This window comes from Nelusetta ayraudi, unplaced genomic scaffold (genome assembly GCF_046127955.1).
Source record: "Nelusetta ayraudi isolate G7.1 ecotype Tasmania unplaced genomic scaffold, CSIRO-AGI_Nayr_v1 ptg000011l, whole genome shotgun sequence".
Classification (NCBI taxonomy): domain Eukaryota; kingdom Metazoa; phylum Chordata; class Actinopteri; order Tetraodontiformes; family Monacanthidae; genus Nelusetta; species Nelusetta ayraudi.
The window spans coordinates 23,010,408-23,033,182 of NW_027466061.1; the positions used below are offsets into that span (position 1 = coordinate 23,010,408).

Consider the following 22,775-nt stretch of genomic DNA (forward strand, 5'->3'; position numbering starts at 1 on the left):
GGAGTACATGGCCTTGACCATCCGGGTGGCCGTGGAGGCATCGGGCGCCTCCTCCTCCAGGCTGTGGGTCTCCTTGTTGACCGTCTCCACCTTGATGTCTGGTTTACCGAGGGTGACACCTCGCCGACCTGAGAGGGGAGAAGCACACAGTCAAAATGAATGAAGATAGAATAGAATAGGGCAGATAGATGTACTTTATTGACTCCAAATTGGGAAACGACACAATGTTCCTTTTTTTTAAACGGTTGTTCAAGATCTTATTTGTAAAATTTGGCTTGGTTTATGATTTTTATGAAGCTTTACATTCTGCCCATAGATTCATTAAAAAAAATGTATACTTGCAGTACATCAAAAGTCACTTGGTTTTCCTACTCTTAGAACTGTACATTTACTGGACTTTTGGTATCACATGTATAAGAATATACATAGTGCAATAAGGGTTTTGCTCCTATTTAGCTACAACCTTTGGTAAGAATTTTATTTTAAGGATGCCCGCCTCACAGTGAACTAAAATTGAAAAACGTCCTGAAAAAAATTTTTACACACTGGACCTGGAAACGAGAAGAAAATAACGCAGAAACAAAACAAGGCTTCACTCCGCTGAATGCCTGTTCACTTGGCTTGCCTCGTCCGTTATTTGCATTGTGTCTTTGATTTACTTTTTTCTTCAACGTTCAAAGTGATTTGGCAGGCAGGCAGACAGGCAGCCTCGAAAGCTCAGGAGAGGATTTGAATTTAGTTTGCTGGTATTTATCATGCAGAAATGAGGCAGTAAACATCCCTTTTTCTTTTCTTTCCTTTTTTTTTTTTTTTTTTAGAACAAGCATCTTCTTTTATTTGTTGTCACTGGTGTTTTAGTTGGATGGAAAATTTGTTTTTCCTGAATCAAAAGAAAAAAAAATACTGCACTGAAAGTCTTTTTTTTTTAATATCCTGAAATCTGAGGTGGTTGCTAGGCCTAATTTGGATGCAGAATTCATAAGATCCTATCTATCTATCTATCTATCTATCTATCTATCTATCTATCTATCTATCTATCTATCTAACCATAGCTTGTTGTTTACTGGTCCTTAAGGTAAACCTCCTGACGTAAAAAAAAAAAAAAGTTTGAGGGAAATAAACAAAAAAAAACTTGGAAGATTTGTTTTCAGTGCTGCGGACCTTGACAGTTTCAGCACTGACACGGCTGCACGGTTGTACAAAAATTACAGCATTCTAAACGTCTTAAACAGACACATTTATTAGTGCTATGGATCAACAGGCTGGCAGCGGTTGGCCTCATATTTACAAGAGGTAATTTCAGATAAATGTAATTCAAGTCTAATGTTTTCTGTCACGCCTCTAATGTGGCAGAAGTGAGAAGTGTTAACGGGGGTTGGACGTGCACAAGTAGGGATTAAGGATAGTTTATGTCATTTCATTAAAAGCGGGTGTAAATTTGGCAGGATTAAAATATTTGGGGCAAACACATGCACAATTTGCTTTTTTTTTTTTTTTAAGTTCAAGTGATTAATTTCTTTTTTTTTCTTCATTCAAGGGAAGGAAGTAATTGGAGCATTAGGAGTAATAACATGGCCAAGCAAACAAGAAAGCACTGCATAAAAAGGGATATGGTCATTTTGGCTACAAATTAACATCCGTTGGTAATGATTTAGATATCTGCCAATGTATCTGCACCACAATAACTCTCCACTGCGAGTCATGATGGAAAATGTAATTACACATGCAAATCAATACATAAATGGGACTAATAAGCTGATGGACTTGTTTCTTTCCAACCTTAAAATAAGTAATTTCCTGTTTTTTTCGATCGACGCATTGATCGATCGTGTAATGTTGTTCACTTCCACTATTTTCCTTCTGTTGCCGAACCAAATCAACACACGCATTAACTTGCAAGCAAATTTAGATAAGCTTTAAATAAATGTTTAAGGCAACAATGGAAAATTGCCAAGAGTGAATAAATGACGTCATGGCCACTGGTCATTTTGTCAAGCTGCTTTGCTCCCTTGTGTGTGTGTGTGTGTATTGTAATGTCAATGTATATGTGCTATCTCCGCTTTCTTATTGGTGTTGTGTTGCTGTGTTTCTTTGCCTTCCATTTTCCACCCTTGCTAGAGTTGTGTGGTCAGTATACTTTATTTGTTGTGGGTTTTTTCTTAAAAAAAACCCCTCAAAGCTCTCAACTTGCAAAACGACAAATGACATACCATACCAACAATAATGAATAGTGAGGGCTATGATGCCAGAAACACCACCAGATTTTTACAGGTGGTGTTTACATCTGTCAAACTACTGTATAGGAGAGGGTGTCATTTTCTGCAAAATGATGCAATTAAACGCTCCCTGCGCCTCGTCTCATTTTCTGCCGCTTTTTACCTTGTGGTCTCGTCTATGGACAGGAAGCATTTACTGCCGCAAAAGTCCGGCAGTCACTTTGTGGATCTGGCCCGATGGTATAGTATTAGGTTTTTGATGTAGTTTTTTATTTCGTTTTTGCATCATTTCCCATTCATGTCAGAATTTCACAATTGTTAAAGACACCTGGGTTTCGAGGTGCGGGGGTAAGAGTAATTACGTGAGGCCATATTTCTCTATTCCGTTTTTAAGATAGTTAGCTCTGCATTGAAAAAAAAAAAAGTGGTCTTATGGTTTACTTGTTTTTTGATTTCACAGCAGCTGTCGATCATTTTACATGGTGGTTTTGCTGGGCATCTTTTTTGTTTGAAATTCACCCTAATTAAGCAATTTTTATATTTTTATCACCTGATCAATTACCATCTTTCAGTTTTTATGTTTCGACCCTCATCCATAAACCTGAACAAGCTTGGTGTAAATAAATCATTGGGCATTTGAACCCAGGACCTGTGGCACCCCAAGCGAGAATCACATGAACAACTCTTGTGCGAAAAAGCAGAAACCTTTTCTGGCTTTAATCCCTGAAGTCTTGGGAACGCATCACAGAACAAATGAAAGGCATCGCGTCTGCAGCCATGTTTGTTTGAGTATCCATTTCCTAACGGTGTCTTCACTGTTGCGGCGTTATCAGTTTGGAGGCAGAAAATATACCCGTATCCTCAGAAAATCCCTCTGGGGACTGTGCCAGTCACCTTCATTGTCTTTCACAATTCTTTATTTGCTGCACAGCGGCTCAAAAATCAAACAACTTAAAGGCAGCATGGGCTCTGCGCTCTGCTTTGCAGGATGTGCCGTTTCCCTTGTTAGAAGCTAATTGGATTGCTGTGGGTTGTTGAAACAACATATTGGAATTTATCATTTAAGGACAATTCACCTTTGAGTTCTCTTGTTTCCTGTGTGTTATTTATGCACTTGGCATGAGCCGAATATAAATATGTTTTTTTATTCTTCCAAATAATCCTACATGCCATGTCAGGCGATGTGAAAAGGGAAACGTACAGAAGGCGTTTTTTTTTTCACGGCAGTCTGCCATATTATATGAATATTCATTAATCTCATTTGAATTGAATTGTACACAACTGGAGCGGCAGGATGACAGATCTGGAGAGTGTATGAAATATAGAATGATAGAGTGCACGACCACACACATGCACGCACGCACGCACACACACACACACACATGCACGCACACACACACTCAGTGGAGACTTGACTGCATGTACTCACTGCCTTTGCGTTGGCGGTAGAGAAAGAAGCCGAGTGCCAGTAGAAACATTAGCAGCAGAATGGAGGAGCCCACTGTACCAACAGCAATAATTCCCACCGGGACAATATCTGAAACAAATATGAACAGAGAGAGGTCTCAGAGTTGAGGGACAGCTGCTGCCTCATTGTGGCTGCTTGTATATCGTGTTCTTAGAGAACAAATCCTGTCGCATTGCACGGTGGCTTCACACCGGATCTCCGAGGGCTGCTTGTGTTGATAAGGCGTGCAAGTCAGACAAGGAATAAGAAAAAAAAACATAAAAGAAAATGCTTTGAGTGAACATGTGAGGACAAATCCGAGCTCTGTCTCCATCCAACATGATGCTTGGGTAGATTTTCCCGAGCTTGGGAAATCTGACAGCTGAAAGAATAAGAGCCAGATAAGGCTGGCAGAGCATGGAGGAATCATATTTTCCATGCAACGTGACACGCCAACTTCTCAAAATAAATTGTGTAACCATCCAGAATGGACAGGCGGCATTGCACTTGATCGTCTATCTCTCGCGGCTGTGCCCGCGATGTGATCATGTTGCTGAAATGTATGTTAGCTTAAAAGACAGCGAGCGGGAGGAAGAGGAAGGGGAAGAGGAGGAGGAGGAGGATTTAAGACGCCACGTGGACTTTCGTGAAAACAAACAGCTGCTGCTTCTTTGAGTGTCAATGAAATGTGTTGTCTTACAGTTTGGCCTGATTTGAATGTGTCTATTGTAGCCTCCCTGTGAGTCTGATGAGGCATTAGGGGCCTTTTCCAGAGAAGACTGTGTAAAGCCATGTCAACGTGAACATTTCTTAGGTTGTCATAAATGCATGATCTCTTGATTTGGATGGTTAAAATAAGAAAGAAAAAAAAAGAAAGAAAAGCTGGTGTGTTTGGATGTATTTTTTTTTAGGAAAGCTCAGATGGCCACACACAACAACTCTGAATATTTGCATTAAGCACACTGGGGTCTGGTGAACACCTTGAAAATCCAGGCACAAAAAGTCGTTACAAGTTTCAGGAGAAACACATTAACAGCAATAAAGTAAAGACATGGAACTGTGCAGTTAATCCTCAAATGAGTAAATAATTAGATGTTAAATAATATTAGGTGGAAACAATGAACAAGTCTGTGTCTGGTGTCTGAGAATAATATGTCGTACAATATATTATAGCACAGTAGGATGATATAAAATATGATATAATCTCATAGACAATATATTATAGTATGGTTTACTGTAGTATAATGAAGACAGTAATAATAATACAGTATAGGAATCATCATCATCATGATATTGCATCGAGGGTTCCGTCCATACCTCTCTCCTCCAGGGTGATGATCATGGTGCCCGGGCCGAAGGAGTTCCAGGCGGTGCAGTTGTAGGGCGAATGGAAGTCGGACTCCATCACGTTGTTGATGGTGAGGGTGGAGAGGACGGCTCCACCCTGGGACGGAGGTTTGCTCTGCTCCACCGTGTACCTCTCCATCAGGGTCCCCTTCTCCTTTTCCCACACATTCTCCTTCCACGCCCAGACCTGAAGGACATTTCCAAAACACGGCTTCATTGGACTGAGCAGAGCCTGACCCTGACCCGAAATGGCACAATGGACGTTGGTCTCAACCAAACTAACAAGCAAAAGCCCGACTTCCCATCACCGCAGAAACATCTAAGTTCAATCAAAGGGGGCTGAGTAAGAATCAGATTGGAGAAAACCTCCAGGATCCAGGATCACATGGTCTCATTACTCCAGGCAAATCACACAAAACTAGTAGGAGCTCTGTGGTCAACCTGGATTGAACCAGTGAACCAGTATGTGTTGCTGGAATGTAGAGAAGCCATCGAGGAGAAGACAAAGAAATCAAATGAATGTTTTGCCAGTTTATTGCAGTGCAACATTGAAAGACAAACAATGATACTCTCTCTCACTGTCTCTCTCTCTCTCTGTCTCTCTCCCCCCCCTCTCTCTCACACACACACACACACACAATTTAGAGTACCAAATTGGCCTTACATGCATGTTTTTGGACTGTGGGAGGAAGCCAGACTGAGTGTATACTAACTAAGCAAATCAAATTCTATTCTCACACCTTGGTAACAATCTGTTTCTCCCCAGCTGCAGTGTGAACCTCATTTGTGCAGCAAATGTTCAGGCTGAGAATGAAGTATGAAATTCTTTCCATTGAAGCAGAGCCTACAGACCTGCAAGCACATGCGTGCGCGCGCGCACACACACACACACACACACACACAGGCATAGCACCACGCTCTAAAATTTATGAGTGCCTGTGTCTGGGCATTAAGCTGAGACTATAATGTCGTATCACATTATACGCTTGCCGCTCTCCGCCGGCCCAGCAGGGGGGCTGAGCTGTCCTTCCTAAAAGCTCTGATTTCTGTCACATCGGCGCTGCACAATTAGATAATTGACACTGAAAGGAGTTTCCCCTTCCTTCACCTCCATCCCTCTAATTCATTGCCATTCTTCTCTCTCTGACCCTTACTCTTTTTCCATTACATTCACGGCTATCAATTCAAATATCCTCTGGACCGACTTCCACACACTGGAGATTTATGAAATTCTTCATTTTCTCTTTTCCAGCTCTTGTGGGCTTAGAAAGCGAATAGAGAATAGCTTCACACTCGTGCAGAATACTAATAATTCAGTACTCCACCATCAATCTTGTCAAACCCCAATATTAAAATGTTTTTTTTTTTTCAAGCATTATGCAACCAAACATTGTCTTTTAAGTTGTCACAAGCAGAGCAGGCTGACTTTAAAATCCACAGAAACCGTGCAGAAGCCTCAGGATGAGATGTGTTTTCTTCTGAAGGTGGACAAATCTCTGGACAATTTCACCAGTTAATCGTACTACCACCTCAAAAATTAGACCTATGGACAAATTAGACCTTTTAAATCAAATTCAAATTAGTCCTTTGCTTTTGGATGATGGGAGGAAGCTGGAGTTCCTGGAAAGAACCCACGTAGAAACAGCCCCACGAAGAGAACCAAGCTCACAACATCTGTATTCATTTTTCTACCCTGTAAATGTTAAACATTGTATGCATAAAATTAGAACAATGAACAGGATGTAATCAAATGTCCTGAAGATCTGACCTTGCAATGCAGCTGGATCAATGACATTTTAGTTTAAAACCTTGCTAGTCCATTTTGAGAAGACCTGCTCTAAACCATTTTACTTCGGCCTCAGAATTAATTAAAGGGATAGTTCAAACATTTTGGCTAATTCACCCATCATATAGTCACATGAGTAGATTAAAAACATCCCCTTTAACTAATCAACAGTCTTTTTTTCCCCCTAGAAGATTATTTGCTACATGTCTCATGTGTCTTGTGCAATGTTACATAATTATTACATTATTATCTCATAGCATGGTTAATAGAAGTTGTGTAATCTTGCAATAGATGTTGGAATGAAACCAGGGTGCAGGGTGCCCTTAAAAACCAGAGTGATAGACGACTGTCAGTGACACTAAAGGAGATGACTGTGAGTGGTGACGTGGGAGCGGCTCCATCTGAGTTTGATGGCATTTACACATTCTAAGAAGAACAAAGAACAGCACCGAAGGCTTTTCCTCTGTGAGAGAGATGTTTTTGCCGCCTTCCCGTCTGGCTTTGGCAAGAGTTGAGTTAAAGACCACAGTGCATTGTAGCGCGCCACAGGGGGGTGATGCAATCAAGTGCCACCCTATGCAATGACCTCTTCTGTAGCCCAGAACAGTGAAGCTGCTCCAAAAATGGAGAAACATGTTTATCTTCAAAAAAGAAAAGAAAAAAAAAAAAGAAAAAGGCATTGCTGCTCGGACGACAATATGAAGTATTTCGAGAGACAAAACATGCCTTTATTCAGGATTTAAATGTTGCAAAAGTAGAAATGTGCAAGCATTGCTCCAATGAGCCCAGCAAAACAAAAACCTTTTTTTAAATCTATTATTTCAGTCATCATTTTTTGCAAACAAATTTCGTTTTGTATTGATATTAAAAGCAAATAATAAGGAGAGGATTATTGGTCCGTAAGACTGCTTGAACAACTGGCTTCTAAAGGAGAAAAACTCAGACATTACAATTTTTAACCAACAAAGTGACTTCGAGCAGGCGAGATACCAGTGAATGTGCACATCATCCCTTTAGGAACTGAAAATTAATGATTTCTGGCACTTGTAAACATATTGTTGGTCCTTTGTAGTAGGACTGGGATAGATGATGCTTTAAGATTAGGAAACAGGAATAAATATCTTCAAAAGAAAAATGGTTCAATAAATTAAACACAATTAAATAGAAATAGGCATGTACACCCTGATAATACTGTTCCCAACAATCTGGTATACTGACAGTAAAGGAGGCCTGATGGTTTCCACTCACCATCTCATCAGACGTATGTTGCGTCTTTTGACACACACCGTTCAATAAAAAGTGTGGGATGCTGGACGCTAAACAGTCAGATGATGGTTGTGAGCTTCGGGCTCTGCTCGGGTTGTGTGATTGCACACTGGATGAGACTTGAGGTGGACAGAAAATCTTATTTTTGTGATGAGTTGAATATGACTCACATTATTATTAGATTGTGTGCTTCTTTTCTTAATCACTGCATTAGAAATAATGTAATGTGCTCGGTCTAGACAATCAATTACCGTGTTCTAAATGACATTAAGCATGAAGTATGTACAGTGCTCTGCTTTATGATTGATGTTTTTCAACCCCGACTCCCCTCCCCCAACTCCTGCCCCCGTCTTCCCCATTTCTTGCTGGCCGCCACAATCTCAGCGGAAAATGCGCTTCTTCCTTTCCATTTCAATCAAACAGCTGTTTTATGATGAGTCAGGACCTCTATTAATGGGAGGGAACAGATCGTTCTCGCATCCTGGTGAGCATGCAGTGCTAAAACGATGCCATGTGTGCCAACTGTTTGGCATCATGCACAAAAGGAGGTGGTTTTCAAATCAAAAAAAAGAAAGAAAAAAGATGAAAGGATGTTTCAAGAGCAGACAACGGCGCCGTTGTTAAAAACGCTGCCTGTGGAGGAAGCAATTTAAAGTGGTTGGACAAAAGATGACATCTTCCAAGGTTGGACTTACAATCTTATCAGGCGGAGGTGTGCTGGCGATGTAGCACTTGATCTCTCCCCGCTCTCCTCTGACAGCGTACTGGACTGGATCACTGGAGATGATTGGGGGACCTAAGAGACAGGGACGTGGGAGGATTATAGGAATGAATGCCAAGACCTGAGACCTAAAATACACGTTGAATGAGAGATTTTCTTAAAAAAAACAAAAAAAACAAAAAATGAACAAATCAGCAAGGCAGTGGCAAATTAACACTCGGCAACCATTATTAAGTCATTAGCAAAGTGGAACATTTGGTGCCAACACAACAAATGCAATCAAATTATAAGAGCTGTACTCTGAAAAAAAACAACAAAATGCACTTTCCATTAAGAGGATGAATAATGAAAAAAATAAAAGGTTTACAATCTTCAGCTGGGCCAAGATGTGTCACCTAATTAGTCATTTCGATACAGCTGAACTCTGGGGAGATTTCACAGTGAGGAGACACTTTTTGAGGAACTGCTAATTTGTTATGCTTGAGAACAAAGGACGGCTTTATTTCAAAATAAAAATTGATCAAAAGTTTCGTGCCACGCCAGCAAGACTTTTGCGCTTGTAGAACTTAAAAACCCAGACTTTCCAAATGAGAAGTCCAGAGCAACAATTGCTGCCAGTGAATGTCTGGTGCAGTTGTGATGATATCTGTGTTAGTGGAAGCAAATAAATGATTGAATAATACTCATAATACGATTATGGAGGTGTTGGGTTTGATCATACCAGGTTCTCCAGCCTCCTCCCACAGTCCAAAAACATGTGTGAGAGCTAAATTGGGAACTGTGATCTGGGTGCAGATGTGTGTGAATGTGAATGGTTGCTTGTCTTTCTATGTGTCGTCCAAGGTGTTACCCCGCAGTCCAGCAGCCGCTGCAGCCTTGAGTGCAGGAGAGTATTGAAAGTGAAAATAATAATAATAATAATAATAATAATAATAATAATAATAATAATAATAATAATAATAATAATAATAATTAATAATAATAATAACGATAATGATTTTTATTTGAATTAACTTGGCGCAAGTGAAGTTTGTTAAACTGTAAAGGCAACATGGCACCAGCAGCTGTGCTGCTCTATGGGATGATGAAACTCAATATAGCAGCGCTCCATCTCAAGTGATCCTGTTTAATTGTCTCGACTGGCCCCTACAGCTGCAAAACGCCTCGGCCTCAGTCGAGCTCGGCTTTGGCCGAGACTTATCACGCCGGCCAGACATGAATACGATGATGCGTTCAGCCTCTGCCGCGCGCTTTACAGACACGATGGTCATAATGAGTCCGTCAACAGATGACGGCGGCCCGTATGGATTTGCTATTCATCTTTCAGCAGAAAACAAGAGGAGGCGAGGCGCTCTGCTGCTTATGATATCATGTTCAACGCTGTTCACATTTTCTGCTTGGAAAAGCACCGAGGTAAATTCTGAGCAACCGACCGTTGACAGTGAGCGTGACCTCGGTCTCTCCCACGCCGATCCGGGGCACGATGGCCTTGCACACATACTGGCCAGCATCCGCCTGGCTCACTGACTTCAGGTACAGCTGGTTGTTGTTGCTAAGGACCTGCGTGCACACACAGACATACACGCAGACACACACACGCACTGTAAATATGCAGAAGAAAAAAAATATGCTGGGTAGCAAATATGTGAGGTGGAGGAGGAGGGATTTTCTAAGGAGGGCACATCTATATTTAATTCATTAAACATGTTGATTTACTGAGTAGGCTCCATTAGGTTTTTTATTATTCCTGGAGCTTTTCTTAAATCGTTAGGCATGAATTAAAGATTTACAGTCTGAAGACAGGGTTTTCTCTTCTAATCGTCTGCTTTATCACTGAGCAAACATTTATGAGGCCAGGATCTTAGGTGCGACCTCTGCAGGATTTGACTGTAATGAAAGTGACTGGATTCATGCCAGACGACTTTGATCTTTTCCTGCCCGTTTAAATCTTAATATCTGACATCTTAGTAAAACATGACATGGCTGTGAAATGTAGGTTTTTGGGTTTTGCGGGTAAAGGTTGTGAATGTTGCTTCTGCACCATGTTGGAGCCCTTCTTGGTCCAGGTGAGGGTGAGCGGGGGGTTGCCAGACCACTTGCAGTTCAGAGCCACGTCAGAGTCCACGTCCACCGTGATGGGTCTCGGCTCCACCACCAGTATGGGGCCAACTGAAAGACAAACATTGTTTTACAGTCCATCAATAGGTGTGTTTATATGGTCATTTTTTTTTGTCAATCTGATTGAATACAAAGAGAGATCAGATTCTCAAGAACGCTGAACAAAATGGTTGCACTGATTTGTGGTTTTTACAAAAATGTTGATCACTGTGAAGTTGGTTGTCTGTGACTTGATCACATGATCCTACACCCAGCTACACCCAGAAGACAGCCAGCATTTTAAAGTAGAGTTGTTAGCAGACCAATCCAGCTTGTTGTATTTTGTTCAGGCCAATTTAATCGGGATGGAGTGACTACATGATTGGATTTTACTTGAGTTGACGCTTAATCTGATTACTCAGAACATTCGGTCGAGTCAGGCGGCACATTCCTTCTTTGTCTTTCACTTCCTTCAGCAGTTGCCACAGTGAATAATGTGCTTCCATCTAACACTGTCCTCTGCATGCTCTTCTTTCCTTCTTTCCTCAAGACCTCCTTCCTGCCAGTTCCAACCTCAGCATCCTTCTGCTGATATATTCACTGTCCATCGTCGACATATCCAGAAGTCAGTCTGGCCTCACTGACTTCATCTCCAAAACATCTAAACACGCTCTGTCCCTCTGATGCACTCATTCCTGATCCTGACATCCTGGTCACAGCCAAAGACAAGCTCAGCATTTTAATACATCTGCTACCTTTAGTTCCACCTCCTGACTTTCCTCTCAGTGCCTCCACACCTGTTTTTGTCAACTGGTTGAGTCTCAGGAGCCACTTTTTTCCTTGTCATGAAGTCGTAAACTACATTTATTTCACAGCACTCAAAATTATTCCACAAAAACAAAAAATGCGAGCCCACTTTCTATCATGTCTAGTAAATTAATTATGGAAATCATTGAAATGAATTGTGCGTCTTGCAAAATAAATGTCCAAAGTCTTCTCCATGAATATATGTATTTTAAAATCCCTTTAATTAAAAAAAAACAACAACCCAACAACAATAAAAAGGAAACTCCCCACGAAGCTGCTGCAACCCAATCAAAACAGCTCTGCGACCCACTTTGGGGTTGCGACTCACTAGTTGAGAAACGCTGCTCTCAACCAGACAGCATTAGATATAGCAGACTGGTTTATTATGGTCAAAATGGAAGCGGCATTGTTTGATCCTGCGTTAGTAGAGATGCCCAAGTACCAACGTGGGAGGCACCAAGTATATCTGACTTTTTCAAAATCCAAAACAACATCTCATGCATGTGACACATTTTGCTCTCTACTCACAACTGCAGCAGATGTTTCCTTATAGGCATACAGTTGCATGAACAGGCTTTGAAGACAAAGTCCACAATGTTGAAAACCAAGAAATGAGAAGCATAATGTACAGACCATATGAGGCCATTTTATTCTGCAGGAAAAAAAACCCGCAGCATTTCTCTTCAAACAAATGCAGACAAATATAGCCAAGAGGAGACGCTCAGTGGAGTCCCACTCCGGAGGACCAGGAGTGTTTGCACTTTGTACTCACAGTGCACGTCCACCAGGATACTGACGTTGGTGCTTCCCACAGCGTTGAAAACCTGACAGGAAACGGGCTCGGTGAAGAAGGAGTGATCTGCCGTGGTGACAAACAAACTCTCCCTGGCTCCATCCAGCAGGATTCCGCCTTTTGCCCACCTGACAAGTCAGCAAAATTGAACAGATGTTAAAAGTGCTGTGGAAAGCACTGAGAAGTCTGTTTTTGTCGTGTTTCAGTGGGGGATCCAAGCGTGAAATATAATGAATGTTTTTACATTATCAATCAAAGTTTTTGGACCAACACTAACGAACAGCTACTCAATTTCAAAAACCTGGAGAGCTAATTCAGTTTCTCTCCTGCTCTGTAACCTGCTTTACTTTATATTCACTGATTTATAGCTTAAAATCATACAAGAGTATTGTGCAATTAGATGACATTCGAATATACACTCAATAGGCTTAGTGCCTGTGTGCCTGGCAGCGCTCCCACTTTGGGACCCTCTGGTGAAGTATTAAACCCCAGATTATGACCACTGTGTTCAAATCCAACACTTCACATTTTCAGCGCTGTCACTTAAGATAAAAGTCTGTATTTAATTGTGTAAGCTTTCAATGCAATCCTCAGTTCAAACACAGTTCAGGATCACCACCAAATAGTACTTGCAAGCAAGTTAGAATAGATTAAAGAAAATCTATTTGCATTAAACTCAAATTGGAGTCTTTCTACTGATGTTAGGCTGCCACTAGCAAATAACAGACTCTGACGACACCAAAAAGTCGATACAGTGGCGTACGGAACATAAAGGCGCAATATCTGTCATGTCCCTGACATAAATGGAGATGGATAATGCATGACCTCTTTGGACGACTGAGCAAATATTGAGACACAATATTTCAAATGCCAGCATTGATTTCGCGATGCAGCGATCACGTGTTGGAGCAGCAGAATCCGGTTGGTTTCTCTTGTCTTCACTGACTCTCACACAGACATTTTGTTGCAGTAGGAAACTGATTTAAACCCCCCAAACCCCCCCCAAAAACGTTAGTCTCTGCCAATAGGGCTGCATATTGATTTGAAAACGAAACCTTAATTTGAAAATTAGTCACTTGAATCGACGTGAACATTCTAGGGGAGGAGTTGAAATGCTGCCCTCGTCTAATCTACAGGTATTCTAAAACAGCGTTTCTCAACTAGTGGCTTGCAACCCAAAAGTGGGTCATATATGCATGGAAAAAATGTTGGGCATTTATTTTGCAGGGCATACAATTAAATTGAATAATTTCAATAATTATTTACGACAAATAATAGAAAGCAGTTTTTATTTTTGTGGAATAAATTTGGGTTGCGACTTCATGATGTCCTGAGACTCCACCAGTTGAGAACCACTGGTCTACAATGTAGATCAGAGATGTAATTTGGATAAGAATAGCAGAAAATCTGCTTTTTTTAATTTGCCAAAATTTTTAAAATTCAGTTTAAGCTTGAAAAATATTTAAAAAAATATAATTTCAGACCTGTAGCCCATGATGGGAGGGTTGGCAGTGGCGTGGCAGGTGAATGTGACCCTCTCGCCCTCCATGACGGAGCGAGGCTCGATGGACAGAGTCACCATAGGAGGGTCTACACAGGGAAAACAGCACATGATGAATGTGAATGTTTAGTCTCGAAGGAAGCAGCAGCAGCAGCAGCAGCAGCAGCAGCAGCAGCCGCACAATTGATTTCCCCGTCAAGGCAACCACACAGCCTATAAACTGAACCACAAAATGTGACGTCTCAAAACCTCATTTGGCTATTTGGCGAGGCTTTGTGCTTCTTTGCAAGTCGTTGCGGTTTGTTCCGCCATCATGGAAAAAAACAAACAAAAACACATCAGCCTCTTTTTGATGGAGAATTGAGACCGCAGCCTCTACGGGAACAATCACTCCTCATTTCTTCAAGGACAAGACAGAAAACCTTTAAGAGACAAAACGCTTTCTGCTCTTTTCAGATGGTAAACAGAATCAACTGGGCTGCTTCAGCGGAGACAGATAAGGCTCAATGAATGCAGATGGCTGAATCAAACTCAGGATCGGCTCAAGTGTGGAACATTGAAAATAATGGCTGCTTTGAATTCAGATACGCAGCCCAAGTGCTACTAGAAATGATTACTAACGTGATGGGTGCTTTGGAAAATTATCGCAGGATCTCACAACATGTTTATACCGCAACATTTTACCACAGGTGCAATAAAGCACGTATTTATAAACACTAATTTTAGATATGTAAGTAATTTGGATGTATATTTTAATTCTTTATTTCTGTTTAATTCTATATTTGCACTGTATATGCTGCTGTAACTATGCACAGCTCCCCAATGTAGGATAAATAAAGGCATTTCTATCCTTATTCTTACACACAAAAAAAAAAAAAAAGAAGGGAGGGGGTAAATGACGACGTACGGTGGATGTTGAGGGTGACAGTGGCCCGTTTGCCCATCGGCACTGCCGGGTTGCTGGCCACACAGGTGAAGTTCCGGCCACTGTCCGTGTCCACCGGTGAGATGGGCAGGTAGCTCCTGGTTGTCACCCGCTTCCTGTCTGGCAGGACTTCCTGTTTAGAAAGGTTTAGAAATGATCGGTTCACATTTACGTGTATAGGGGAGTAGTAGTAGTAGTGTGGATTAGAACTTCGGGGAGGAAGAGAAGTCGGGAAAGATGGAAAAAGGAGGGATGGGGTGCAGGAGTTTACCGGCAAGAAGAAAAAACGACGGAAGAAAGTGAGAAACGGCAAAAAGACAGGAAGAAAAACGGTGGATGATGGAGAAAATTTGAAGTTTGAAAAAGCAGCATTTAGAAACAGTGTGAAGATTCTGAAGAGAAGCAGTTCATAGAAAACCACGTTCTCACGTTTTATCTTCATAACACAGACGGTAAATACTGCTGCGAGAAAATAACCGGCTTTGCAGAACCTTCTTTCAATTAACGCTGGCAATTCGGCTTTGAAAATGCCACTGAACTTGTCTGTCAACGTTAAAGCTGAATGGAGAAATACAACAAATGAAAGTGAAGCATTGAAGACAGTGAATGGTCGAAAAGGTTTTTTTTCAGTCAAATTAATCTGCACTTGCATTTGTGCTTGTTAGCGACAGAAAGAGGGAAAATGAAGATGTGAACCCTTTGAATGCAGGCTGGGAAATCTGTGCAACTTTATGTATGATTGGAGCTCTTTCATGCTGTCCAACATGAACCAATATAAATATGAACCCAAGTCACGGCGTAATCTACAGGTAGCATTCTTCACCAAAATACATCAGGTCAAAATGGTCAGTGGTACAGCTGACCAGGACAACTGCAACAGCAGCAGCATTTAATACGGTTGAGCATAGATGTGTGTGTATGTGTGTGCATGTGTGTGTTTGTGCATGTGGTGCACAAACATCTGTGTTTTAAGAGTGTGAGTCAGTTTGCACCCCCTGCATACGAACATACAAAAGTATGCATATGCTCGCTCAATCTCGCCCGCATCTGTGTGTGTGTGTGTGTGCGTGTGTGTGTGTGTGTGTGTGTGTGTGTATGTGTGTGTGTGAGTGTGACTGTGCTCGCGGGCAGATTTTTATGCGTGTAGAAGAGTTTACAGGAGTGTGAGGAGTGTGACTGGGAGAGAATAACGTGCAAAATGCTCAGTGCGATGAGCGCTGGTACGCTTCCAGCTCGTGTGGCTTCAGATAAGGCTTAATTAAACATGGCTCCAATGCGTTTTAAGTTGCATCATAAAGACTGTGGTGTGGAAAGTGATGTCGAGGATATTGGATAGTGATGTTGAGGATGTGTGTGTGTGTGTGTGTGTGTGTGTGTGTGTGTGTGAGCGTGTGTGTGAGCGTGTGATCTGCATCCACATACTTGCTTTCGCTTGTTTAAAATGCAGGCATAATTGGCAGTGGTGGATGGATAATTTACTGCAATGGGAGGACCACGTTACCATATGCACTCAAGATAAAGAAAAGCAAGTCCTGGAGCTTGAATAAAACAAAGATCAGGAACTGAAGATCTTATTTTAAAGCATTTGTAATTAAGAATAAGGTTGTACTGTATATATATATATGTATATTTAAATGTTACATTTACTGAGTCACAAGAAGTGCAGAAGAAGAATCAGTTGAAGCTGAACATGGAATCATTAACACACAGTGATGCAATTTTAAACTCACAAACCTTTGATTGGTTGCCATATTTTTGCACAGCACTGAACTGTGAGTAAAATGATGAGACTTTTCTCTGTCTTGTTCATGTGAAAACAGGCTTGGGCTTTGAAATGTTTTTTCAAAGTCATTTTGTCCTTGGTGAACCAGAATGTTTGCATCTCTAATAAGATATTGCCCTAATCCTCATCCTCAACCGGGTTGCTGATTGTCTTGGAAAGCTCCTGTATAATGTGACTCTGAGCAGACTATGATCAGACCAATCAGCACAGTTCATGGAGATGCAGGTGGTTGGTGTTGGTCTGATTTACAGGAGAGCAAGAAGCTTCCTGTAGGAGACATGAATATGACCTGTACTTTTTGAATTTGGATTTGTTTTTTTGTTTTTTGTTTTTTACAGGGGTGCTGCTCTTTCCAAGTGTTTGCTCTATCTACAGTTTTCCAAATGGACATGTTGAATATATTTACAATCATTACTTCTTCAATGTTTCCTAAACAAACGTAGAACCACAACGCCATGCTGCTTTAATAGTGTCATTGTAATAAGGTCTGCGGGAAAACAAAAGCTGTGATGATTAAAGTGAGGTCGGAAAACGGTTCCATGTATTGGAAATTCAGGACATGCTCCGCGTATACGTTGAAATGAATAAAAAGATAAAAATAGATAAAACCCCTTGTAGTGCTTATTGGATTTCCCTCCTCAGCCACAAACCAAGACAGCCTTGTGCTGACTTCACCTCTCATGCAGCCTGCCCTGCACGTCGTATTTACCTAATGCAGACCATGCAGGGGCTGTGCAGCCCAAGCAGCGCAAACCACATCTCCCCCTGGCCATCCTCAGAGCAAGAAGTACATCAACAAGCAGATTAGCGGCAGTAGTAGTGACGGGGATTTGGAAGTGAAGTGGAAGACCCACCGTGGAATGGTAGGCACCATCCACGGCCACTCCGTCCTTGGTCCACTGGATGTGAGCCGCAGGCTTGGCCCCCCGAGTCACACAGGTCAGGTTGTGTGGAGTCCCAGCCATCAGCAGCAGCTCTGGGGATCCATCCACCACCGGGTCCTCGGGTGGGACTGTGGGGGGACAAACAGTGTCAAGTGTGAGAAGCAGCTGTAAACACATGAAATGCAAATTCTAAATAGAATTTTTGCATATTTCATACAAGGGCTAAGAACGTCATTATTGTTGCGAAACAATCAGAAATTCATTGCTCTTCCATGCTGCTCATGTCCCTGCTCTATTATACACATACATGACAAGCTTGTGGCTTCAGGAGGAGAAGAAAGTCCCGGCCCCTCGCCCTTGCAGAGCAGAGAAGGCATCAACAACAACTACAGAAACGGGCATTTATAAGCAAAGTGGCTGAAGTGGTTTAAGTGAGGGACCAAAGTGAAAGGAATTTGGTCAGCTGATGCGGCTCGTTTGACACTGCAGTCAGCTGATGTGAGCTCCACGTTCAAATCAGCCCACGTCAGCTGATGAACTTGGGTGAAGAGTGGCCAAGAACTACGGTTTCAAGTAACTGCCGCTGTGCAGTTGAAAGGCATGGCTGTCTCACAACAGCCGCTCCCTTTGATTCTGGCCAGAGCTGGTGCTGTTATAGCAACTCATTTCTGTTTGTTAAAGCTGAGTTGACACCACTTCTGTGCCATCACTGCTACAAAAGCAGGCAGACTGTGTGTGGAGAAACTCTCATTTAAAGGTTCAGTGTGTAATAGTTGGAGATTCTGAAGAAGAAACAGCGCCATCAAGTGGTTACATTTTAGATTGCAGCGTCGTTCACTCTCCCTCCCCGACCTGACTTTGCCAGTGAACTACGTTGGCCTGCGCACCCAAACCTGGATACCTTGTCCACCTTCTTCTTCATTGGTTTATCGAGGATGCGAACGTTCACCATTAATACGCAATGCGTTGTCAGTTGGCAGTTGGATTGTCCACACCAGGCTTCCTACAAAATATGGTGGTGCAAGACGGCAGCTAACAAGTAGCAAGGCCTTTATTGCTCTTTGTATATTCTTATATATAAATAAGAAGCTATCTATGGGTAAGACTTTTATTGGACTGTGATTATACACAATGCTTATTATTTTTTACCAATATAAAAATCCTAAGTCAAGCCAAATGTTACACACTGGACCTTCAAAGGGGCTGTATTATGGTCATTTTTCAGTTTTAATAAATTAATTTTGGACAGTCACTACAGTCATTACTTCATAATCAGGTTGGTTCGTGATTACAGAAAGTGTGTGAGAAACAATTCTGAACAGCACAGTAACATTGGAAAAGCCAGCCCATCTAGAAAAGTGCAAGTGGTAATTCTTTGTGTACTTAGTATGTTATGATACATGTCAATAAGGCAAACTGAAATGTGAAAGGGTTGAGAAGTCAGTTTTTCATTCAACAGGATCCCTTCAATTTACATCAGACGACCAACACTTTAGTTTTACTCTGTTGCTTTGACATCAGGTTGCAAAAACAGGTGACTGGCAGCCGCAGTGTGACGCCTGTTGCTGCCACTACAGTAAAAAGGTGAGCCAGCCGCGACTTCAGATGCTGGTCAAGTCTGCAGCAAAAGTGAGCTGCTTCAAGGTGCACCGCGCCTGGACTCCGTCTTGAAAATGAATGGCAAAGGCAGCCTTTCAAATAGCGTGCAATCGAGGGAGACCTACTGACCTTATGCAATATATATATGTGTATATATATAAATATATGTTAGGTCAAATACCAATCAACATGGATAATCTGACCTGCTTTTTGAAATGTGGGAATCCACCTTGTGTAAATGTTTTTCTTCTTTTTTTCGAGCTCGACAGGCCCAGTCTTGACAAGGACAGACCAGTCAAGTTTGAATTCTTTGATTTTAAATTCCCAAGGTCCTTAGCTCAAAATGATTTTTTTTTTTTTTTGAACTGAGAGTATGCGTTGCATTCTGACTTACTGAGCACGTTGAGCTTGGCTCTCCTGGAGCGCAGGGCGGCCTCCGTGGCCTGGCACTCATACAGGGAGTCGTCAGATAGTTGAGCGTTGGAGATCTCAAGGTTGTACTGGCCAATGTCCAGAGAGCGCAGCACACGGTACCTGGGCCAGGCTGCAGGAGACACATTCAGGACTTCAGTCAAAATGGATGATGAGGGGAAAAAAAACTGTAACTCAGCTCTGACTTTGTAATTCATAGTTGAGTTTCAGCCGCCTCCTCTTCCCCCCCCCCCCCCCCCCCCTCCTGCTGGCGTTAGAAGAGGAGCAGAGCAGAGCCCGTGGTCCAAGGTGTATCACATAGATTTGATTATATGGCAGTTTTGTAAGCGTAAACAGACTCAACCTGTCATTTGCCTTTAGTTCCTCAAGTTAGTTAATCAAGCTTAAGTAGTTTTAAAAACTTGATACCGGTGTGTACTCCAGACTCCAAACAGCCTTTTTTTTTAAATGTGACTCCAGTGCTTATTATTGTTTTTGTTTTTTTTCAGCAACACCCACAAGCAGGGCTGTGACTTCTTTTTGAGCTTCACCCTCATTAAAGAAAAGTGAACTTTTCTTCTTACTTCTAAAAGTCAAGTTCATCGGCCAGAAAAGAGCAGATAACAGAAATTTTGCTAAGTCAAAAAGGATAAAGGACACACCATACAACTGAACAGGAAAATACAGAGCCATGCGTTTAAGGAGAGAGACCTGATTCGAAATGTTTCTCAAAGCAAACAACCCCACTTGTCTGCAATGTTATTTGGTTGTCACAGATTCAACAGATGGAGCGACAGTGAGCAAAACTCGCAGATATATTTGAACACGAGGAAGTGAATGCGTAATCAGACAAGCTGCACTCATCATACATAATATCTGCATCTCTTCTTTTGTGTGTTGCTGTCCTGCGCTGACACTCGCTGTGACACTGACTTGTTTACAAGATACAAACATAAAAGCTCTTATGAAGGAAAGAGGAAAAGAAAAAAAAAAGCATTTCATTACGACAGTCAGCGACAGAGAGCACCAAAGAGGGGCCGAGTATTTATGTTGAAATGCCAAAGCTTTTAATTCTATCAGACGGACTACGTTTTTAGCGATAATAGAATTTCTGTGCGACTCGAGGGACGACCTGGGCGGATCGATGGTGGATGATCATAGCGTGTCCCCGCGCAACCAACACACACGAGGGGGGGATGTAATGAATGCGGGGAACAAGCGCACAGAGGAAAAAAAGCAGGCACGCAGCGATGCGGTGGGAGATAAACAGCTGAAGGGGGGTGGGGGCAGGTGCAGTGTGTGTGTGTGTGTGTGTGTGTGTGTGTGGGGTGTGGGGGGATGGGTGGGGGGTCGGGGTGGCCTTCCTCTCAGCAAACAGTGGCGACGCACAAACAACGGTGCCACATCAGATCCAGCGCGGCTGCACAAACTGCAAAACCGCAGGCAGCGCCGTGCCACCAGTTACAGCCCCCAACCGACCCCCCCCCCCCGCCACCCAGCACCTCACCACCCCCTCCTCCCCCCACCTCCACCCCCTCCGCTTGAACCCTCGCCTCTCAAACAAAGACATAATTGGACGTGACGTCCCACTAGGGGGCACTCATTGATCCTTGGCATCCGCTTCAAACATGACATCATGGACTCAGATGGCAGAGGCAGCCAGTCAGCCAACCAGTCAGCCAGTCAGGCAGCCAGTCAGGCAGCCAGTCAGGCAGCCAGTGAGAACAACCAGGCTCTAAGTAACGCAGTCAGGCAGTCAAGCAGGCAGTCAGTCGAGCAGTCAGGCAGGCAGTCAGGGAGTCGAGCAGTCAGCCAGGCAGGCAGTCAGGCAATCAGTCAGCCAGGCGGTCGGGGGGTACCGGGAGGATGTGGGGCAGCGGTGGTGGTGGTGGTGGTGGGTGCAAAAGTATTAGTGGAGATTACATCATCCACTCCAGCACCTCACAGCATAGCAACCGTAGAGGTGAAGGCACCCGGGGGAGAGGAGGGAGGAGGAGGAGGGGGGAGGAAGAGGAGGAGGCTGAAATGAACAATAAAGCGTCACCACCCCTGGTGCCACGAGCGGCTGCTGCGAGAGGCACGTTTCTGGAGTCGATACATGTAAACATGATCCACACAAGATGTGTGAACAGCGAATCAAAGCACCCTCTTCATGTTTCATGCGCTTTATGTTCATGCACAAACTGGATGATGATTTCTGTTGTTTCTGTTTTTTTTCCCTCTCTGGTGTCAAACAATGCACGTGTGTCTGCGTGCGTGCGTGCGCGTGGGCGTGTAAACTGCAGGTACAACTGTGCTGCACAACCAACGTGTACACCCACGCTGTCATCAAGAGCTATGTAAGACACACACACACACACACACACACCTCTTCAACCTCTTGCATGTCTCACTCCATGCACGAGGAAAAAAAACAACAACAAGGCTTTGTTAGATTGAAGCAAATTATAATTGTTTATCCTCCGGACTGCTGAGACAATCACTGGGGCTCCTCGGTACGAGGCGCCGCTTCACGTTCACAGCAAGACAAGAGAAATGCAACAACAGCGACAAAAAAATAATGATTGAGAGGAGGCGGCGGCGTGTCTGTGTGCAACTTGAGAGAGCTACATCGTGGACAGGAGGATCAGTGGTGATAGATGGGTGAGAAAGGAAGGCAGGAAGAGACAAAGAGGACAACGTGTTTATCAGACGCGCAAGGACAAAGAGAACGTTGCCGGCAAAAAGAGAGGAAGGAGGGGAGGAGGAAGAGAAATGGAAGAAAACAGCCTAGTGTGTGTGTGTGTGTGTGTGCGCGTGTGTGTGTGCGCAGGTGAAGGCATAAAGCATGAAATGGTGAAGATGTAGCTTTTAAAGATGAAGGGCCAGCGAGTAAAAGGAGAGGTGGAGGAGAGACAGACGGAGACGGGCTGACCTTTACTGAACCTGTGAATTAAATTGAGCCGAACACAAGATTCACATCACATGTCGGACGCTCGCTGGTCTGAACGCACTGGTGTGTGAGTGTGTGTGTGTGTGTGTGTGTGTGTGCGTGTGTCTGTCTGTCTGTCTGTCTGTCTGTCTGTGTGTGTGTGAGCGTACTGTGATCTGTGTGGGTGGATGTGCGCCATGTGTAGTTGTGCGCTGATTAAATTCTGTGGTGATGAGAAGCCGGGGTGTGTTGTTGCTGAAAGGGCAGAGCGCACGTTAAAT

The 22,775-nt window shown here is 42.9% G+C and overlaps 1 protein-coding gene across 2 annotated transcripts in view; it reads right to left on the reverse strand.

Annotated features, from left to right (window-relative positions):
• kirrel1b (kirre like nephrin family adhesion molecule 1b) overlaps window positions 1–22,775 on the reverse strand; it is a 79,558-nt gene that overhangs the window by 4,830 nt on the left and 51,953 nt on the right. For both annotated transcript variants that reach the window (XM_076019643.1, XM_076019642.1), the window contains exons 3-13: window positions 19,567–19,716; window positions 17,544–17,701; window positions 14,889–15,039; window positions 13,965–14,070; window positions 12,460–12,608; window positions 10,825–10,952; window positions 10,217–10,343; window positions 8,758–8,858; window positions 4,981–5,197; window positions 3,646–3,753; window positions 1–128 (exon numbers count right to left, since the gene is read on the reverse strand). In XM_076019643.1, coding sequence (XP_075875758.1) covers window positions 1–128; window positions 3,646–3,753; window positions 4,981–5,197; window positions 8,758–8,858; window positions 10,217–10,343; window positions 10,825–10,952; window positions 12,460–12,608; window positions 13,965–14,070; window positions 14,889–15,039; window positions 17,544–17,701; window positions 19,567–19,716 — 1,523 coding nt within the window. The remainder of the gene's footprint in view (window positions 129–3,645; window positions 3,754–4,980; window positions 5,198–8,757; window positions 8,859–10,216; window positions 10,344–10,824; window positions 10,953–12,459; window positions 12,609–13,964; window positions 14,071–14,888; window positions 15,040–17,543; window positions 17,702–19,566; window positions 19,717–22,775) is intronic.